Genomic DNA, 19,285 nt, shown 5'->3' on the forward strand with positions numbered 1-19,285 from the left:
AAATTTTAATATTTTTAATTTTATTTTTATTATAAATGTGTTATTAAGCCAACCATTATCGTTTTTTTTTTTATTATTTTAAAAATTTTTTTTTTTTAAACTCGAGTTATTTGTTTTTTTTAATGTATATATACATTATGTGACAGTTAAAATAAATTACACAATAATAGAAATTTCGAAAGAGTTAGTTTTAATATAAATTTAAAAAATATGAAAAAAATATAAATATAATTATAAAAAAAGCTTATATTATTAACTCTTTGTTTCTTTATTTACCAGATAGCTTTTGGTCAATAAAACTTTTTTAGAAAGTAAAAATAATTACTGGTGGAATGATAGTAAATAATCCAAATGAGCTTTTTATAATACCAAAAGTTTTGTTTCAAAATAAAATAGAATATGATTCTCGTAATATAGGAAGAAATATTTTAAACAATAAACAAAATGTGATAAGTTCAATTGATGCAAATTACATATGGACATCCACTTAATAGACTCTTTATAATAAAAAATCTCTCAAATTTTTTTGGATGAGAGAATGTTAATACTGGAGTGCAGAGGTAAAATCAAAAAAGTTTATAGAATGTTCAAAAAAAAAAAAAAAAAAAGGAAATATTTCTAAATTGCCTGATGATTGAATTGCAATTTATCCTCAATTGAACAGTATTTAGGATTCTTATTATAATGGAAAACAAAGGGGTTATCAACAATTAATAAAAGTTTTTAAAATTTAAAATCTCAATGAAATTTTTATTTTTTTTTATTTTTTTTTTTTTTATTGCTCACTTTTTTAAAATAAATAAATTAATAAATAATATTAAAATATTAAAAAATAAAATTAAAAAAAATTTGAAATTGGGGGGAAAAAATTAAATTTTTAATTTTAAAAGTTTAGTTTGAAAATCAAATTTATAAAGTGGTTTATCTCTGAGCAATTTTAACTAGAGCTTTATATCTTTATATTTCTAATTTTAATTTTTATATATTCAAATAAATAAAAAAATATTATTATTTTAACAAACTCTAAATAATCAATTTGTATAAAATAAACACCAAACGAAATATTATTTTTTTAATAGTTAATATCAGTATTAACTAATCAAAGTATAGAAAATATCTAAATCATTATGTATTTTGACGCTAAAAGAAATTTGGTGGTTAGGAACAAAATTCCAAATTTGTCAACAAATTAATTTCACCATTAAAATAACAAACAAAACAAAACAAAATAAAGATAAATAAAAAACAATAATATACACAAAATAAAATAAAATAAAACAAAACAATTATTATTTTATAAAACTATCACAAAAATAATAAATAGTTATTTTGATGATATTTAAAATCAATTTTCTTTGCTTTCCAAAGGGTGTTAACCTTTTTTTTTTTTTCTCTAAAATTTATAAATAAACTTAATTAAACAGTTTCCGAAAAATGTTTTTTTTTTTTTTTTTTTAAATTAACAATCAAAATTAAAAATATATTTTTTTTTTTTCGATTTTTAAAAGAAAAAAAAAAAAAAAAGTTAACACAACGTTGTGTAAGTATGATAATAGGTTTTTTTTTCAAGATTTTTATATAAATATATTTTTATAAATATATTTTTAATTTTTTTTTGAATTTTTTTTTTTAAAAATTTTTTATAATCAACTCTGTTGTTTCATATTATTTGAATTGGATATTTTAACAAAGAAAAAAAAAGAAAAATACACTTTAAAAAAAAAACAAAACGGCAAATTTTGTTTTTTTAATCAGTTTCCTTTTTTTTTCTATTGTTATTCTTCAGAAACTAAAAAAGATCCTGCAAAAATCATCAAAAATTGAAAAAAAAAAAGAAAAAAAAGAAAAAAAAAATATAATTCACAAAGCAGTGATACCCTATAAATTGAGAATTATTAATAGTTTTTTTAATTTTTGAGGTATTGAGATATTTTTTCTGAATTCATAGAAAGTTTTTAAAATATATTTTTTTTTTTATTTTTAAATTTTTTTTTAAAAATTATTTTTAATTTTTTCTAAAAATTAATTTTCAAATATAAATATCATTTTATAAACTTTTTTTTTTTTTTTAAAAAAAATATTTATATACCAATCTATAAATATTAATATTGTATTTATATATATAATAAAATGAGAGTTTTATTAAGTGCCGTTTTATTTTTAGTTGCTTTTGCAAGCTCAGCATACACACAAGATATCCCACAATGCAATTATTTAGGTAAATGCGTCAAAGCTGGTGAAAGATGTGACCAAGAATATTAGTAAGTATTTATTTTGTTAAATAAAAAAAAAAATAATTATCATCAACCTCTAACGATTTTTTTTTTTTCTCAGTTATAACAATACTGTTCCAAGTAGAATTTATGTTACTTGCGAATATGGCTATTTTTGCCCAGAAGTATATGAACCAACTTGTGTTGCTTATTCAGGTTTAGGTGAATCATGTGGTAATAACGAATATCAAGTATGTGACCCAGTATACGATTGTACTTCAATTTCTTCCCAAACAAATTTAAAAACTTGTCAAGTTACAAATTATTTAGGTTTTGGTGAATCATGTGAATTTGACCAACAATGCACTGGTAGTAATACTGAATGTATTAATGGTAAATGTGGTATTTTACCAAGAATCCCATGTTCATCTGATAGGGAATGTGCATACGGTAACTTCTGTAATATTACATCTGAACCAGATCAAGATAATACATGTCTCCCAGTTTTAGCATCAAGTTCAGTTTGCACTCGTGATGCACAATGTCCATATAACCAAATTTGTGTTAAAATGGCTTTCGATTCATCAGATGCCACCTGTCAAAATCAATTCTCAAAAGCTGAAGGTTCATATTGTGATAGATACTCAGCTGTTCCATCTCTTGAGTCATTAACTCGTTACGAATGTGATATTGGTTTAACTTGTGAAAACCCAGGTACTGATGTTGCCAAATGTGTTAAAATTGCAGTTCCAAAAACCAACGATGTTTGCTACAACTACACTCAATGTGGTGAATCTGCTCAATGTCAATGCAGCAGTGATAAAGCTTATGACTCTGCCGGTAAATGTACAGCTCCATCATACAACCAAGTTTCAACATGTAAAACCGCTGTTATTAACCTCCAAAAATGTGCCTTTGATAACAAATGTGCCAGTTATGTTAACTTTGCTCCAGACTCATGTCTCGTCAGAAACTGTCACTCACAATACTGTAGCAATGCTTGTGTCAACGAAAATAACCAACCACAACAATGTGGTAGTGCACCAGTTAATGCAGTCTGTCAACCAGCCAGTTCATCATCAATTGTTCTCCCATCATTCATTGCTTTAATTGCCGTCTTTGTAGCTTTATTAATTTAAAATTTATTAATTTAATCTTTAATAAATAGAATCATAAAAAAATTAAAATTTTTTTAAAAAACAAACAAATTCATAATTTTTTTTTTATTTTATTAATATATGGTGATATTTATAAAAATGTTTTTATTTTATTTTTTTTTTGTATTTTGTTTACTATGGTTCGTTGTAAAACCAATGGTGAAATAAAACAAAAAGTTTAAATATTTATGGTAAAGTTATTTTATTTATTTTTTTTTAATTTTTTCTTATTATTTTATGATAAATATAATAAAAAAATTATAATAAAATCAAGCTTTTAAAAATTAAATAAATAGTAAATAAATAGTAAATATAATAATAATATTTTAAATAATAATAAAAAAATTCAGATACTAAAAATAATATAGATAATTTTGGTAGTTCCTTTAATTTAAAAAATTTTATAATTTATTTATTTATAATTTTTACTCGTCTTTATTTATTATTTAAATTATTTTTTATTTTTTATTATATTTAAATGGTTCGTAATTCGATTTTTAATTGTAATTGAGATTAAATTAAGATAGTATTAAAATTGAAACACATGATCAAAAAAAAAAAAAAAAAAAAAAAAAAAAAAAAAAAAATACACTCACCCCTCATATAAACAATTGCTAATTAATCTATATGGGTGAAAAGTTTTCGCGTTGGAAATTTAAAAATAATAATTTTAAATATTAATTGTGGTGGTTTATACATTTTATTCTAAAATATTAATCATTAATATGAATATCATTTTTAAAAATATTTAATTATTAAGATTAAAATAATAATATGGGGTGCGGAGTATTACTACTAAATACACCCTTACTTTTAATTTAAAAACATATAATTAATTATATGACATTTAAGCTATCAAATAAAATTGAATTAATACGTATTATACTAATAAAAGTTATATAATGGTATTTGTGTGTGGGTGTGTGTATGTATTTTCGGTGAGAACCAAACAATATATTTTATAATATATTAGTAAAGTTAAAATAGGGTTTATTTCATTTTTGTTTATGTTTTGGGAAATTTTTTTTGCGTTATATATAAGGTTAATTTCTTTTAAGTGTGAGAAGTATAGAAAGAGATAATAAAAATCTAATGTCCTCATTAAATTTCGAAACAGCTATAATATAAATTTTAACACACACTCTCACACACCCTCAAACAAATACATTACCATTACCCCTACAACACTACCACATTACCACAGTGCCGCACTACCACATTACCACAAACACTCAACAACTTATACAAATACATAATAATATTTATATATAAATTACTTTTAATATTTTAAAATTAGTAATAATAAGAACAATATTTTTAAAATTTAGTGAACAGGATAATTAATAATAAATAATTTTTAAAGTATCTTTTTTTTAAAAAACCACACCCACACCACTCTCTCATAAAAATTAATATATAAAATTATTTATATAAAAAAACACACACACAAATTCACACACACACATAAACCACTTACTAAACATATATGTACTAAACATTTTAAATTATTTTATTTAATTTTAAAATTAAAATTTAAAATATTTATTTAATTTTTTTGTGGTGTGTTTAAAATTTAAAAACAATTGTTGTTATTTTTTAATTATTCTTTAAAATATATCTTTTATAATACTCACACTTATACACTCAAACTCACATATACACATTTATAGTGTTTTGTTTTTTTTTTTTTTTAAAATTTAAAACAAGCTATAAAAAATTTATCTAAATAAATATAAAATTTAAAGTATACAGAAATAACAATATTTTTAAAAAATAAAAATTTAAAACAAAAAGAAATATCTTTATGTATTAAAGTCATTGTATTTAATTATATATATTTTTATTTTTTGTTCAAGAGTTGTTTTTAATATAGATATTTATATACTTTAATATTATATATAATAATTTTTTTTTTCCAATATTATATATAATATTTAAAATCATTGTTATTTTTTAATAAATTTTTTATTTTTTATCTTTTTTTCCTATTTTTTTTAAAATAATTCAATAACAATGCAAACAATAAGAGAGATTAGAAATAAAATATCTTTTGATAAAAAAAATAAAGATATAGATAGTTATATAAGTGCAAATAATCATTATAGAAATCAAAATAATATAAATCAATATTCAAATATTATAAATATAGAATGGAATAATATTCAAACTATAGAGAAATTAGATTATGGAGATTCAAATTATTATTTATTGGTTACATTTTTCAATGAAAATAAAAATATTATAAATAAAGTTTTATTAAAAACCTCATCAACAATTGCACAAGAGGTTTATGCATCAGTTTTAGAAAATATATTAAAATTACCAATTCCTGCAATGCGATTATTGGATTTTTCAATGGATGAATATTTTGATATGTCAAGAAATCTATTAAACTGTTCAACAAATGATCAAGGTTTAAATGAATTTATAAAATATGAAATATTAGATAAATCTTTTATTTTAGGTAATTAAAAAAAAAAAAAAAAAATATAAATAATTTACTTTTATTAACCGTTTTTTATTTTTTTATTTTTAGTAATGGAATATAGAGAAAACGGGAAAAGGTTTAATGAATTAAATCATAAAGAATATTTTTCAGGGAAAAAAGGTGAAAAAAAGTATAGACAATTAGGAAGAATTATGGCTTTTGAATTATTTTGTAATAGTTTTTTTCGAGCTTCACCATCAAACTGGGATGAAAATACTTTTTTTTCAAATCTTATATTTTACGAATCACCAAGTAAAAATGGATGGTATTTCTCTTTAATAAATTCAAATATTATATGTTTAAGTAATAGTATATTTACAAGTGTTTACAGAGACCACATCAATAAAATTAAATTATTTTTATTTTCAATTTTTCAAAACCCAAATTCAGAATCGACCCAACTAAAATTAATGAAAGACCATTTGAACAAGTATTTAAATATATATTTAACCTCTTCATCCTCAGTTTATATACAAAAAGGAATCGCAAAGGGTATTAAATCAATGGTCAAATCTTTATCACTACCAATTCTAGAAGATACAAAGGAAAAACTTAAAGGAATTGTAAAGATGGATAATAATAATATTTGGAAAAAGGGTATCGATTCAATCTACTGTCCATTTTTATTAGATGTTTTAGATGAAATTGCACTAGAATACTCCACAAATTACAGAGAAAAAACTTATTTTGTGAAGGTTTAATAGTAAAAAAACAACACAAAAAAACATCAACCAAAATAATTTTGACTATTAGAATTAGTTGGAATAATAAAAAAATAAAATATAAATTGTTTCGAAATAAAAAAAAGTTTTTTGATTATTTTATTTATTATAAATTTATTTTCACACACACCCATCAAACACCCACCCCTATTTTTAGTTTTATTATACTTTAGTTATTGGATAATAGACAACAATCATCATCTTTTTTTTTTTTTATAATAATTTTGATAAATTAGATCTTGCCTCTTTTTTTGTTTGATTTTTTTTTTCTTTTTTCTTTTTTTTTTTTTTTTATTTTTATTTTTTTGAATTTTATTTTTTTATTTTTTTTTAATTTTATTTTTTTCTTTATTATAAAATTTTATTATAGAAAAAAAAATCTCACGGTTCCATTTTTTTGTGATTATATGTTTATATAAAAAATTATTTGTTTTTTTTGTGTGTGTTAAAGTTCAAATCTATGCACCCTTTTTTTCGTTTTTAAAATTTTATTTTTTTATTATTTTTATTTTTTTGTAAATGAACAAAATTAATTTTTTTATTTTATCATTTTTGATTATTTATTTTTTACAACCATCAAAATCCGAGAATATACCGTTGGATTGTAAATTTAAATCAAATTTTTACAATGCAGAATTTGATCTTTCTAGTTTAAAGTTAGAGTAAGTTTCTTTATAATATTATACAATGTAGTATATGTGTATAATAACAAAGTCTATTTTTTTATTATTTTTAGTTCAGGCTACGGATATCAAATTAATTCTGGTGTTGATACTGTAAGGATTCATTTAAATAGATAAAATTTAAAAAAAAAAGTAAATTACTTTATATTAATTTATTTAAATTCTAAAAAAAAATATAGTATAACTTTAATTTATGTGGATATACAGAAAAATGTTATTCAAACTATTCTAGACAATCATGTAAAACACTACCATCATTTCAAGTATTAGGTGATTTGGAAAGAGGATCATATACAACTGATGGTATAGTGATTTCACTAAATTATGTATCTGATAGCTATTCAAACACATCATCACCATCATGCCTCTATGAATCGACTTATGAAATATCGTGTATAAGAAATAGTACATTTAATATCTTTATTTCAAATATATCAATAGACCACTGCCATTATAAATTTAAACTTTTATCCCATTTTGCCTGTATTGATGGAGTTTATTATCCCACTGAGCAAGAAACAACCGTCAAAGAGGGTGATTCAATACCAATTTATGCATTTTCGAGCCAAGATTTTAATGGTGCACCAATTACATTTAAAATGGTAAGTTTTAATGGTGAAACAGTTTATGAACGTTCAAATATCAAATATTCAAGTTATATTAAAGGTGTATACACTTATAATTTAGTGATTCCAAAAGGAAACTACTATAATGGTTCAATTTCAACTTCGATCGATGGTTTTACTAAAAGATTTGCTTATATTAATCCTTATTCAGGTAATGATAATTCTACATCTACTACTATTGATTATTCGGTGGTATCGGTGTCTTCATCATTGGATTTAGATACTGGTTATAATAATACATCTACTAATTACAATTCTAATAATTCAGAAATTAATTCAAGTGATGAAGATGAAGGTTGGTCTAATTGGAAAATAGCTTTTGTTGTTGTTAGTGGTGGTATGTATTTGGTTATAAATAAAAGATATACATATTATAATATTAATTTTTTTTTTTACTATTTTAGTTTTGGGTGCAACTTTAATTTTTGGTACAATTCTTTTTGTTCACCAAAGAAATAGAGTAGAAAGAACTATTAGAGATATCAATATAGCTTTAAAAAATTCACAAACACAACCACCATCACCATCACCATCACCAAAAAATCATCCAACTCACCATCCAGAATCAAACCCAAATTATTATAGTGATAATTTCGAGAATTATGGTTCAAGACCAACTCAAGAACAACAGAATCGTGCACCAAGATCACCCCCACCTGCCTATTCGACAATTGTTCCTGAATCTAATGAAAAAATTTCAATTTCATTTACTTCATCTCAAACTATTTATGAAGAGGCCTCATCAAGTAGTAATAATTATAATAATAATAATAATAACGATGATGAATCTGATGATGAATCAGAAGTTAAATCAAAGATGCAAACTCAAAAAGTAGGAGAGGGTTGTAAAACACAATAAATAAATTAATCTTTTGTATAAATACTTTTAAAACGATAAATAAATTTAAAATAGGAAAATAATAGTTTTATAAACTAAAACTTTAAATTCCAAAATTTTCATTTTTTAAAAACTTTTATTTATTATTTTATTAAAAAAGACATACCGAGGAGATAAAGGTTTTTAGAAAGAATATGAATATTTAAATAACCAACAACGGTTATATAAATTTTTTTTTTTTTCACTGCAAAAAAAAACCCCCACTTTTTTTTTTTTAATTTAAAATTTTTTATATTTTTTTTTGTTTAATTTTTTATATTAATATTTTTTTTTATTGGTTAAAAAAGTGGTTTTTGATTATTTTATTTTATTTTTTTATTTTTTATTTTTTTGTTTTATTAATTAAATCTTATAATCAAAATGATATTTTTTATTTTTTTTAATTTTTTATACCAATATTTTAATTATTAAAAGTTTTATTAAAAAGAAAAAAATGATACCAAATCAATGGAAAAATCCATTAAAAAAAAAACTCAATAGTACAGAAAATGATAATGGTAGGCTTTAAATAACATATTTTTTATTTTTATTTTATTCATATTAATAATACCTTTTCTTTTTTATTTTTTTAGAAAACGAAAATGAATATAATATTTTATTATTAGGATTGACCGGCAGCGGGAAATCTTCATTCATCAATGCAGCATCAAATTATTTAAATTTTAATTCTTTAGAAGAGGCAATGTATAAAGGAAATGTAGAAGATATGTTTACAGTTAAACCAACTAAAATCAATATGACAGATTCGAAATTTCAAAATCATTCATTTACATACGGTGGTATAAAGTCATCCAATGAACAACCAGGTCAGCAATTAACTCCAGATAAATTCAATAATGAAAAGGAATGTGAAAGCGATATCAAATGGGGCGAATCAGAAACTAAATCCCCAAAGAAATACAAAGTTAAATACAATGATAGAACATTTTGTTTAATAGATACAAATGGGCTGTGTGATACAAGGGGTCAACTTCAAGATGTAATTAACTTTGAAATGATATTGGCAGAAATATCATCATTAAAATATTTACATGGTATCTGTCTATTCATGAAGCCAAACGATAGTAGATCTACTTTGATGTTCAAGTGGTGTCTAAATGAATTATTAACCAAACTTCATCAAAGTGCAAAACAAAATATTTTCTTTATTTTTCCATTTTCAAGAGGTAGTTTCTATAGAGGATCTGACACAACTATGACTTTAAGATCATATCTTAAGCAACTTAGTAAAGAAATGAATATTGAGATCGACAGTACCGGCAGAGAATTTTATTTTGATAACGATGCTCTTCATTTTTTAGCAGTTTCAAAGAACGGTGGTTTTTTTTACAAAGAAGAAGAGCTCCAATATCACGAATCATGGACAAGATCATCTTTAGCTTTAAAAAGATTGTTTACAAAAATAATAAATACACCGCCACACGATGTAAGAAACACTATCTCGATCAACTATGCCAGGGTAATGATCTTGGAACTAGCTAAACCAATTAGTGTTTGCTTAAAAAATATTAACGATAATTTAAGAGAAATCAATAGTCATAAAAAAACTCTTAGAAAAAGTTTACACCATGCCTCGATTACAAACAATGACCATGCAGACCAAGAACTCAAAGATTATTTATATACTCCAATTATAAAAATTCAGTCCCAAGTTTTAGATCGTCCCAAATCTGTTTGCAAAAATCAATTTTGTATAGAAAAAGAAAACCATCGTATGGCAATCAGCGGCGATGCTAATAATGTTGTAAACTATAGATTTTGCTGTGGTAACTGTTTTGGTGGAATATTCGGCTCATTGTATCTTTGCTTTACTTATGATATTAATGGGAAATGTAAAAGCTGCTATAAGGCCAACGGAACACTCTGCCATCATTCTGACCATGTTATTATTCGCTCAATAGAAACTAGATATCAAGTTAAACAACCCCATATTTTCGATGAACCAACATCAATATTTTCAGTTGGTGAACAAAATAATATTTTAAACCAAGATAAAGAAAATATTAAAAAAAGTGCCAATGAATTAATAAAGAAATTAAAAGAAAGAAAAAGCAAATATGAAAAAGAATTGAAAATTATTACAGATGCCACGGTTTCATTTTCACTATTCCTTTATAAACACAGTTTAATGCAATTTAATCACGAATATGAAAACTATATAGAGTTCACAATTAAGAATGAGACCGATACAGAATCAATTCAAACCCTTACTAGACATTTAGAGAACTATAAACAACAAGTAGAAAAACAACTAAGAGCAATTGAAGACAACTCTTTTGATATTGGAATTAAACCCAAAGTAAAATCAGCCGAGGAAATAATTCAACTAGTAGAATCTATTAAAGGTTTAGAGCTAACTGGTCAAATTATTAAAAACATTCATTTTAATAATCAAATTATTATCGAAAATTCAAACAAAAACCCAAATGATAATAGTTTACATAAATCTTCAATCTTTTCAAATTTAAAAATGTTAAAAACCAAATTAAAATAAACTAAAACTATTGTATAAAAACTATAAAATTTATTTTTATTTATTATTTTTTTTTTTGGATTTGCCGGTTTTGTTGTGATGTAAATCAAAATCTATTAATTGTTTTAAATCTACATAATCTGAAACATCTTCTTTTTGTAAGTCATGACCCAAGAAAAATATTCTGTTACCCTCTGCCCAAACAAATCCAGAAACCGGTGTCATATCATGGAACGAGTCACAAGCATTGCAATATTTGTAGCTAAGACCAAAAAAGATTTTAACTAAAATTGAAAGCAATGGTAATGTAAACATTTTAATAATCCACCAAATGAATGAAAAGAATGCATTGGTCTTTCTATTTTTACTTCCTACAGGGTGTCTAGTTAATAGTGCCTTTCTAGGTTGAATGCTAAAATTATTGTCTTGATTATTAATAATATTTGGTGGGAATTCTGATGATGGGGGGGATGAATTTAATTTTTGTTTTTTACGATTATTTGTTGAATTTTTAATTGAGTTATTATTGTTATTTGGATTCTTTTTACTACTACCTGTTGTGCTATTACTATTTGAACCATTATTTTTAGATTTATCATTCTTATTTGTATTATTGTTTGTAATAGTATTGATTTTATTATTCGAGCTATTATTACTATTGTTACCACTATTACCATTATTATGACTACTGTTTTCAACATTATTTTCTATTGTCTCTTCATCATCACTAATTAATTCTGGAATATCATCAATATTAACATTTGTTTCGCGCAATACCTTTGATATATTTTTGTTTGTTTCGCTAGAATTTTGTTGAGGTTGCTGCTCTTGTTTAGTTTGTTGCTGCTGTTGTTGCTGTTGTTGTAGTTTTTGTTGTTGTTGTAATTGCTGCTGTTGCTGTTCAAGTTTTTTAAGTTTCTTTTGTTTTAATTGATTCTTTCTTTCTCTTTCTTTTTCCAACTCCCTTTCTAATTCTTTTTCTCTTTGTTCACGCTCTTTCTTTTCCAATTCAATTTGATATCGTAACGACTCTTCTCTTCTTTCACGCTCCAGTCTTCTTTTTTCTTTTTCTTTTCTTTCTTTTTCCTCCTTCAATTGTCTTTCTAACTCCAATTGTTTTTGACGCTCGTTCTCTTGTTCCTGTCTTTCTTTTTCTTCTCTTTGTAGCTTTTCAATACGCTCTGCCTCTAATCTTTTTTGTTTTTCTTTTTCCTCTTTTTCCTTTTGTTCCATTTCTAATTTTTCTTTCATTAATGAATCTAATCTTTCTTTTTCTAATTGCTCCTCTTTTTGTCTTTTTTCTAATCTTTCTTTTTCTTCTTTTTCTTCCTTTTCTCTTCTTTTTTCTTCTTTTAAAAGTTGCTTTATTTTTTTACGACTTTGTTTTGTTGTTGGTGAAGTTGTTTGATTATTTTCATTATTACTATTTTCATTATTGCTATGCTCATTATTGTTTTCATTATTATTATTATATTCATTATTTTCATTTTCGGCAACATTGTCAATTGAAGAAGAGCTGGCAGTGACTGTAGAAGATATTGTTTCAATACCCTCTGCTGATGAACTCATATCTTTCTTTAAGTTTGGTGTAATTTTTTTATTTGCCTTTTGAGTTTTAGATGTCTCTGTTGAAACATTACCATTACTATTAGTTATCTGAGGTTTATCTGTTTTAGATTGCTTAACATTAATTGGAACACCCCAAACAGTGGTTGGAACTGGATCAGTTTGCTCTTTTGAAACTGTTGATTTTTTATTTGAATCTGTAGTGGTTTTTTTATCCCCAGCCCATGTAAACAATGGTTTTAATCCATTAACTTTTTGATCATAAAACGAATCTGAACCAGAATTATTAATGCCATTATTTGATGATAAAGTATTTCCAATGGTTTGGGTTTTTGATAATGAATTTGTTGTTGGTTTAGTTGGTTCATTTTCACCAATTTTAGAACTATTATTAGTGTTGTTATTAGATTCTGATTTATTTGCTACTGTTGTCTTGGAATTTGCTATAGTTGTTGTAGTTGTTGGATTTGTACCGACAGGGTTTGTTGAAGTATTATTTGGTGATTCACCCTTTTTACCTTTATATATTTTTGTAGTTAATTCAAATATCTTATTCATAGACATACTAGTTGGGTTGATTTCATATGATTTATCAAAATGATTTAATGCTCTAAAATAGAAAAAAAAAAAAATTTTAATATTTAGTAAAAAAAAAATAATTAAAAAACTATACTTACTTTTCAAATTCATTCTGCTTTAGATAGTAAACCCCCAGTTCATAAAGCTTATTTGCCTCTTCAATATTTTTATTAGTTGGCTGGCTTTGATCTATACTAATTGGTGTTTTCTGGGTATCTAATTTTACATTTGGTGAATATTGTTTCTTTTCATTATTTGTTTCTTTTTGTTTGAAAACATTTGAATTTGAGTTTTTTAAAGTACCATTGCTATTACTGCCAACAGTATTATTACTGACACTATTGCCATTATTATTATTGCTACTGTTATTGTTATTGTTATTATTACTATTACTATTATTTATATTACCAAATGGGAATTGAAGACCATGGTTTGATAATGGTGATGGTGGATTAAATGAATTAAAGCCTAGGAAATTATTTGTTTTATTATTATGATTTAAATTCATACTACTACCAAATAATGAATCTGATGAGAATTGATTGTTATTGCCATTATTGTTGTTGTTATTAATACTATTATTGCTATAAAAATCATAAAGCTGAGTTGTAGAGGAAGTATTTGACCAATTCATAAAACAATTTTTTAGCTCCAATAACCACTTTGATGCAATATTTCTATCATTATTACTATTGAAAAGAGCATGAAGGCATTGTTCCATTGTGAAGCCATAACTTGTAAATGTGAGTACAAACTGACGATTCTCGACAGATAAATTTAAAAACTGTTGTTGCATTAAGAAATCATTGATAGATGTTGGAGATGGCATCCATGGTAATGATCCTGGTGGGCTACCACCAAATCCAAATCCTATATTACTATTATTCTTATTATTATTATTATTATTATTCATATTACTATTATTCATATTATTATTATTATTATTATTCATATTATTATTATTATTATTCATGTTATTGTTATTGTTATTATTATTATTAATGTTATTTAATAGATTTTGTTGAGGTGGATTGAAATTTTCGAAACCATTTAATAAATTGAAACTATTAAAGCCATTATTACCAAACATGCTATTACTATTATTAAAGTTTGAAATATTACTATTAAAAAATGATGGAATATTTTGTGGAAGAGATGGAGTTGTTTGTTGTTGATTTTGCTGATTTTTTTTTGATTTTGTTGGTGTATTTGGACCAGTACTATTGCTATTTGTGGTACTATTGTTATTATTATTATTATTTGGTTTATTAAAAAGAAGATTTGAATTTAATTCTGAAACTGGATGAACAATATTATTAAAGAATGATGATTGACCAAATAAGCTATAGGTGTTTTGAAAACCATTATTGCTATTATTATTGTTAACTTTTCCAATATTAAATTGAGCTGATGGATTACTAAAACGATCACCTTGATAGTCACTTTCATTTTCGTTTTCATTTTCATCATTAAAGTTACTATTAAGAGTACTATTAATACTTTTATTAAAACCATCGCAAATGAAATTTGTATCCTCTTCTAAATATTCACCATTTGAATCTTCTTCATCATCCTCCTCTTCCTCCTCTAGATATTCACCTTCACTTTCTTCTTCCTCTTCCTCTTCCTCTTCCCCGTCATGGTAATCATTTGAATCATATTCATCATTATCCTCATAGTCATTTTCTTCATAATCCTCATCGGTTGTAATGTTTTCATTTGAAGTTATACTATTTGATCTGTTATGTGATTGAATAATGCTCTTTTTCTTTATATATTGATTATTGTTATTGATTTTAATATGATTACCCCTTCCATTGTTGCTAATAACTTTACTATTTATATTTAATTCTAAAACTTCATTGAATGGTTCATCGTACTCATCATCGTAATTACTACTATTGATACTATAGCTACTATTTGGATTGCTATCTAACATCAAACTATTATTACTACTATTTACAAAGATGCTTTGTTTATTGCCAGTGATATTATTATTCATACTATTATTATTAGTACTATTATTATTATCTATAATATCTTTTTTATTATTATTTAAATTTTTAATATCTTCGTTTGTACTTTTTAAATTTACTTTAAATGTTGAAGGTGATAAACTTGGTGACTCTTTTTCGCTACTGTAATCTGAAGCTGATTGATTTGATAACTCTACACTATCGATCTCTTCTGCTATTTCATCTTCAGTTGTTATTTCAAAATCCTCTTTACTTTTTCTATTATTTACTTTTTTATTTTCTTCTTCAGATGAAATTTCTTCAACCATTGGTAATTCGTTATATACTTTTTCTATTATTGTTGTAGTATTGGGGGTGGTTGCTATTGCCGTTATTTCCTCTTTAATCTCTTGTTTTTGTAATTCTATTTGTTCATTACTATTAGAATTTATTAAACTGAATGAATCTTCCAAATCCAATGATACTGAAGAAACAATGACATTAACCAATGAGTTATCTTTGATTTCACTGTTTGCTAAATTATCTTTTTTCTCCATTTTTAATTTTATTTATTTTTGTATATTTAAAACAAAAAAAAGAAAAAAAAAAAAAAAAAAAAAAAAACCTATTATTATTTATAATCTTTATATTATTACTATTTCTTATTTATATTTTTGTTTATTAGTATTATTATTATTATTATTATTCCTTCGATTATAATTGTTTATTTAGGTTGAGTTAAAAAAAACATTTATATTTTATTATTACTATTATTAATAAAGAAAACTATTTGGGTATTGTGATAAACTTTTATATATTTTGAACTATTTATCTCTTTTTATTCTAAACAAAAATAATTGGATATATAATATTTATATAAATATCTTTTAATAGATTTTAGTTCAAAATTAAAAAAAAATAAAAAAAAGAAAATTTTTTTAAAAAATTATTTTTTTTTTTTTTTTTAAATTTTATTTTAAATTTTAATAAAAAACGAAAAAAAAAGATTGACTCAATGTTTGTGTTCAATGGCGATTAAATAAAAAAATTTAAAAGGAAACCTATAACCTTAAAAAAATTCCAACTTTGGATTATTAATAATTTATTTTTACTTATTTATTTTTTTTTTTTTTATAATTTTTATTAAATAATAATAAAATATTAATAATTAAATATAACTTAAATATTTATTTATTGCTGTATTTTATTTATATTTATATATTTATTGATTTTTTTTATATACAATTTTTATTATTTTCATAAATTATATTTTATTTTTTTTTTATTAATTTTATTTTTTTTTTATTTTTTTTTTTCAATTTTTTTAATTTTTTTTTTTTAAAAAAACGACACTTTCGTTTCTTTTTTTTTTTTTTTTTTTCTATTTATTAAATTATTTTTATTTATTTAATCACTTATCGATATAATATTTAAAATGACATTCAGTAGACGTAACCCAAGTGCAAGTTTAGATTCATCAAAAATTGATGATTTATCAAAAACCCTTTTTAATAAAAAAAGAAAATCAACCAAACCAGCTTCATCCACATCAGAAGAAGATAGACCAACTGATGTCGAAGAATCAGAACAAGAAGAAATAACTACTAAAAAAGTAGCAAAACCAGCAAAAGTTTCAGTTAAAAAAGTAGCCAGTAAAAAAGCAGCACCAAAGAAAACTAAAAAAGTAGAAAGTGATAATGAAGACGATATTGTTATGGATACAGACATTATCGAAATTCAAAAACCAAAACCAGTTGATCCAGTTGAAACTATTGTAGTACCAGAAATTACTGAAAATGAAAAAGAAGAAATTAAAAAACAACAAGAAGAGGAAGAACAAGATCAACAACAAGAAGATGAAGATAATAAAATAGTACCAGAAATTAAAAAAGAAGAAAATAATACTGTAAATAATAATAATAATGATGATGATAATACTAAAAAAGTTTCAAATGTTAAAAGAGGTGTTTGTCAAATTCAAGGACCAACCAGAGGTAAACCAGTTTCAGGTAGAGTTTGGAAAACACCATCAACTAAATTTAATTCAGCCATCAAGGTTAATAAAGGTTTACAAACTACTTTTGAACAAAAACAAAAACAAAGAGAAGATTTAAAGAGAATGAAGGAAAAACAAAACGAAATTAGAGAAAAGACCAAACAAGACAAAATCGATATGCACAACTCAATTAGAGAAAATAAAAAAATTAAAGAAGAGAATATTAAAAAATCTGAACAAGTTCAAGTTATTAACAATACTTTAAAATTAAAGAAGCTTTCTAAAAAAGATTGGAAACTTTATAGAAAGAATTAAAATTTTAATCATAAAAATAAATAAAAAAAAAAAAGTAAATAAAAAAAAATAAAAAAAGTTTAAATAATATAGTTTATATCAATATTTGTTTATTGAGGTAGTATTAATATAATATGTCTTTCTCTTTATTTTACAATTATTCTTCTTTATTTTTTTATTTATTTTTTTTTATTTATATTTCTAAAATTCTAAAAAAAAAAATAAAAAAATAAAAAAAAAAAGGATTAATCTATATAAATGGTTCTGGGGAGGTATTGAAAACAATTTGATAAGGAGGGGGTATATTTATTTACAACATTCTTTCTTGGTAGGTTGATTTGGTTTTTGCTCTTGACCAAGCTAAATTTTAATGATTAAAAAAATATTAGTACGAATGGGGGGTGACAGGAAATATTTTAGATTATATTTGTTTTACATACTTGAATACTTTGTGGCTTTTTATTAACTACAGTTAATGCACCAGACTTGATTAAATCTATAACTCTTTTTGCTACACCTTCAAATACTCTTTCGACACTTGAATAGTCTTTGGCACTAGTTTCAAAAAAAATAATATTATGTTCATTTGCAAATTTTTGACCTTCATCCATTGTAACAACCCTTTTATCAGCCACATCACATTTATTTCCAATTAAAGCTACAACAATGTTTGGTGAGGACATTTGGTGAATCTCTTCCATCCAACCACTAAGATGTTGAAATGATTGTCTTTTTGTAATATCATAACATAACAAAGCTATATGTGCGCCTCTATAATAATTATTTGTAATTGATCTAAATGATTCTTGACCAGCCTATAATATGGAAAAAATAAAATAAATATAAATATATAACACATCTTTAAATTTTCCTATAGCAAATAATATATTTACAGTATCCCAAATTTCTAATTTAATTTTATTTTCACCAATGTTTAGACTCCTAGTTTGAAACTCAACACCTATAGTTGTATCCATTTCAACAGAAAATTCTCTTTCACAAAATTGCAATAATAATGATGATTTACCCACAACTAAATAAAAATAATAAAAAAAAAAGTGTTATTAATATTGTTTTTCTGTGTGTGATTATTTGTGTGGTGGGTGGGAGGGTGTGAATAAATATTAAAACTTACATGGTGGACCAGTAACAATACACTTTAAATGATACTCTTCCATTTTTTGAAATGATTTACTATATAATCACTACGGTGATACACAAACTACTTTTTTTACACTGAAATAAGATTAATGTTATTATTAAGTCCAATAAAAAAGAAAAAAAAAAATCAAAAAAAATCAAAATAAAAAAAAATAATAAATTTATTTTTTTATTTACTTTTTTTTTTAAAAAATATTTTATTTTATTTAATTTTATTTTATTTTATTTTGTTTTATTTTATTTTTTTGGAAGAAATTTTAAAAAAAAAAAAAAAAAAAAAAAAAAAAAATTATTAAAAAAAAAAAAAAAAAAAGTGTGATTAACCAGAAAACATTTTAATTAAAAAAAAAAAAAATTTAAAATATAAAATTTTTTATTTGAGTTTACAAGTTTTTTTTTAAGTATAAAATAACACAAATTTTTTTTTGGTTTTGAAAAAATTTTTTTTTTTTATTTTTTTAATTTTTAAAAAAT

At 23.1% G+C, this 19,285-nt stretch overlaps 6 protein-coding genes across 6 annotated transcripts; 5 read left to right on the forward strand and 1 right to left on the reverse strand.

Moving 5' to 3' along the window:
- Positions 1–2,130: 2,130 nt before the first annotated feature.
- DICPUDRAFT_39420 (uncharacterized protein) lies at positions 2,131–3,352 on the forward strand (the record flags this gene model as incomplete). The annotated part of the gene is made up of 2 exons (XM_003291649.1): positions 2,131–2,261; positions 2,335–3,352. The coding sequence occupies 2 exons, from the start codon at positions 2,131–2,133 to the stop codon at positions 3,350–3,352; spliced, it is 1,149 nt and encodes a 382-aa protein (XP_003291697.1).
- Positions 3,353–5,485: 2,133 nt separating this feature from the next.
- On the forward strand, positions 5,486–6,553 carry DICPUDRAFT_7275 (uncharacterized protein; the record flags this gene model as incomplete). The annotated part of the gene is made up of 2 exons (XM_003291650.1): positions 5,486–5,834; positions 5,907–6,553. Coding segments are annotated over 2 exons (996 nt in total), but the record flags the coding sequence as incomplete, so codon positions are not given.
- Positions 6,554–7,099: 546 nt separating this feature from the next.
- DICPUDRAFT_82361 (uncharacterized protein) lies at positions 7,100–8,748 on the forward strand (the record flags this gene model as incomplete). The annotated part of the gene is made up of 4 exons (XM_003291651.1): positions 7,100–7,242; positions 7,317–7,356; positions 7,443–8,226; positions 8,294–8,748. 4 exons carry the CDS (start codon positions 7,100–7,102, stop codon positions 8,746–8,748), a joined length of 1,422 nt encoding a protein of 473 aa, XP_003291699.1.
- A 613-nt stretch (positions 8,749–9,361) lies between these two features.
- On the forward strand, positions 9,362–16,001 carry DICPUDRAFT_39437 (uncharacterized protein; the record flags this gene model as incomplete). Its single annotated transcript, XM_003291652.1, has 2 exons — positions 9,362–11,086; positions 15,960–16,001. Coding segments are annotated over 2 exons (1,767 nt in total), but the record flags the coding sequence as incomplete, so codon positions are not given.
- A 1,073-nt stretch (positions 16,002–17,074) lies between these two features.
- DICPUDRAFT_89506 (uncharacterized protein) lies at positions 17,075–17,671 on the forward strand (the record flags this gene model as incomplete). The annotated part of the gene is made up of 1 exon (XM_003291653.1): positions 17,075–17,671. The coding sequence occupies one exon, from the start codon at positions 17,075–17,077 to the stop codon at positions 17,669–17,671; it is 597 nt and encodes a 198-aa protein (XP_003291701.1).
- A 285-nt stretch (positions 17,672–17,956) lies between these two features.
- DICPUDRAFT_82365 (uncharacterized protein) lies at positions 17,957–18,828 on the reverse strand (the record flags this gene model as incomplete). Its single annotated transcript, XM_003291657.1, has 4 exons — positions 17,957–18,010; positions 18,091–18,465; positions 18,544–18,683; positions 18,786–18,828. The coding sequence occupies 4 exons, from the start codon at positions 18,826–18,828 to the stop codon at positions 17,957–17,959; spliced, it is 612 nt and encodes a 203-aa protein (XP_003291705.1).
- Between the last annotated feature and the right edge of the window lie 457 nt (positions 18,829–19,285).

The sequence above is a fragment of the Dictyostelium purpureum genome (genome assembly GCF_000190715.1).
Source record: "Dictyostelium purpureum unplaced genomic scaffold DICPUscaffold_292, whole genome shotgun sequence".
Classification (NCBI taxonomy): Eukaryota; Evosea; class Eumycetozoa; order Dictyosteliales; family Dictyosteliaceae; genus Dictyostelium; species Dictyostelium purpureum.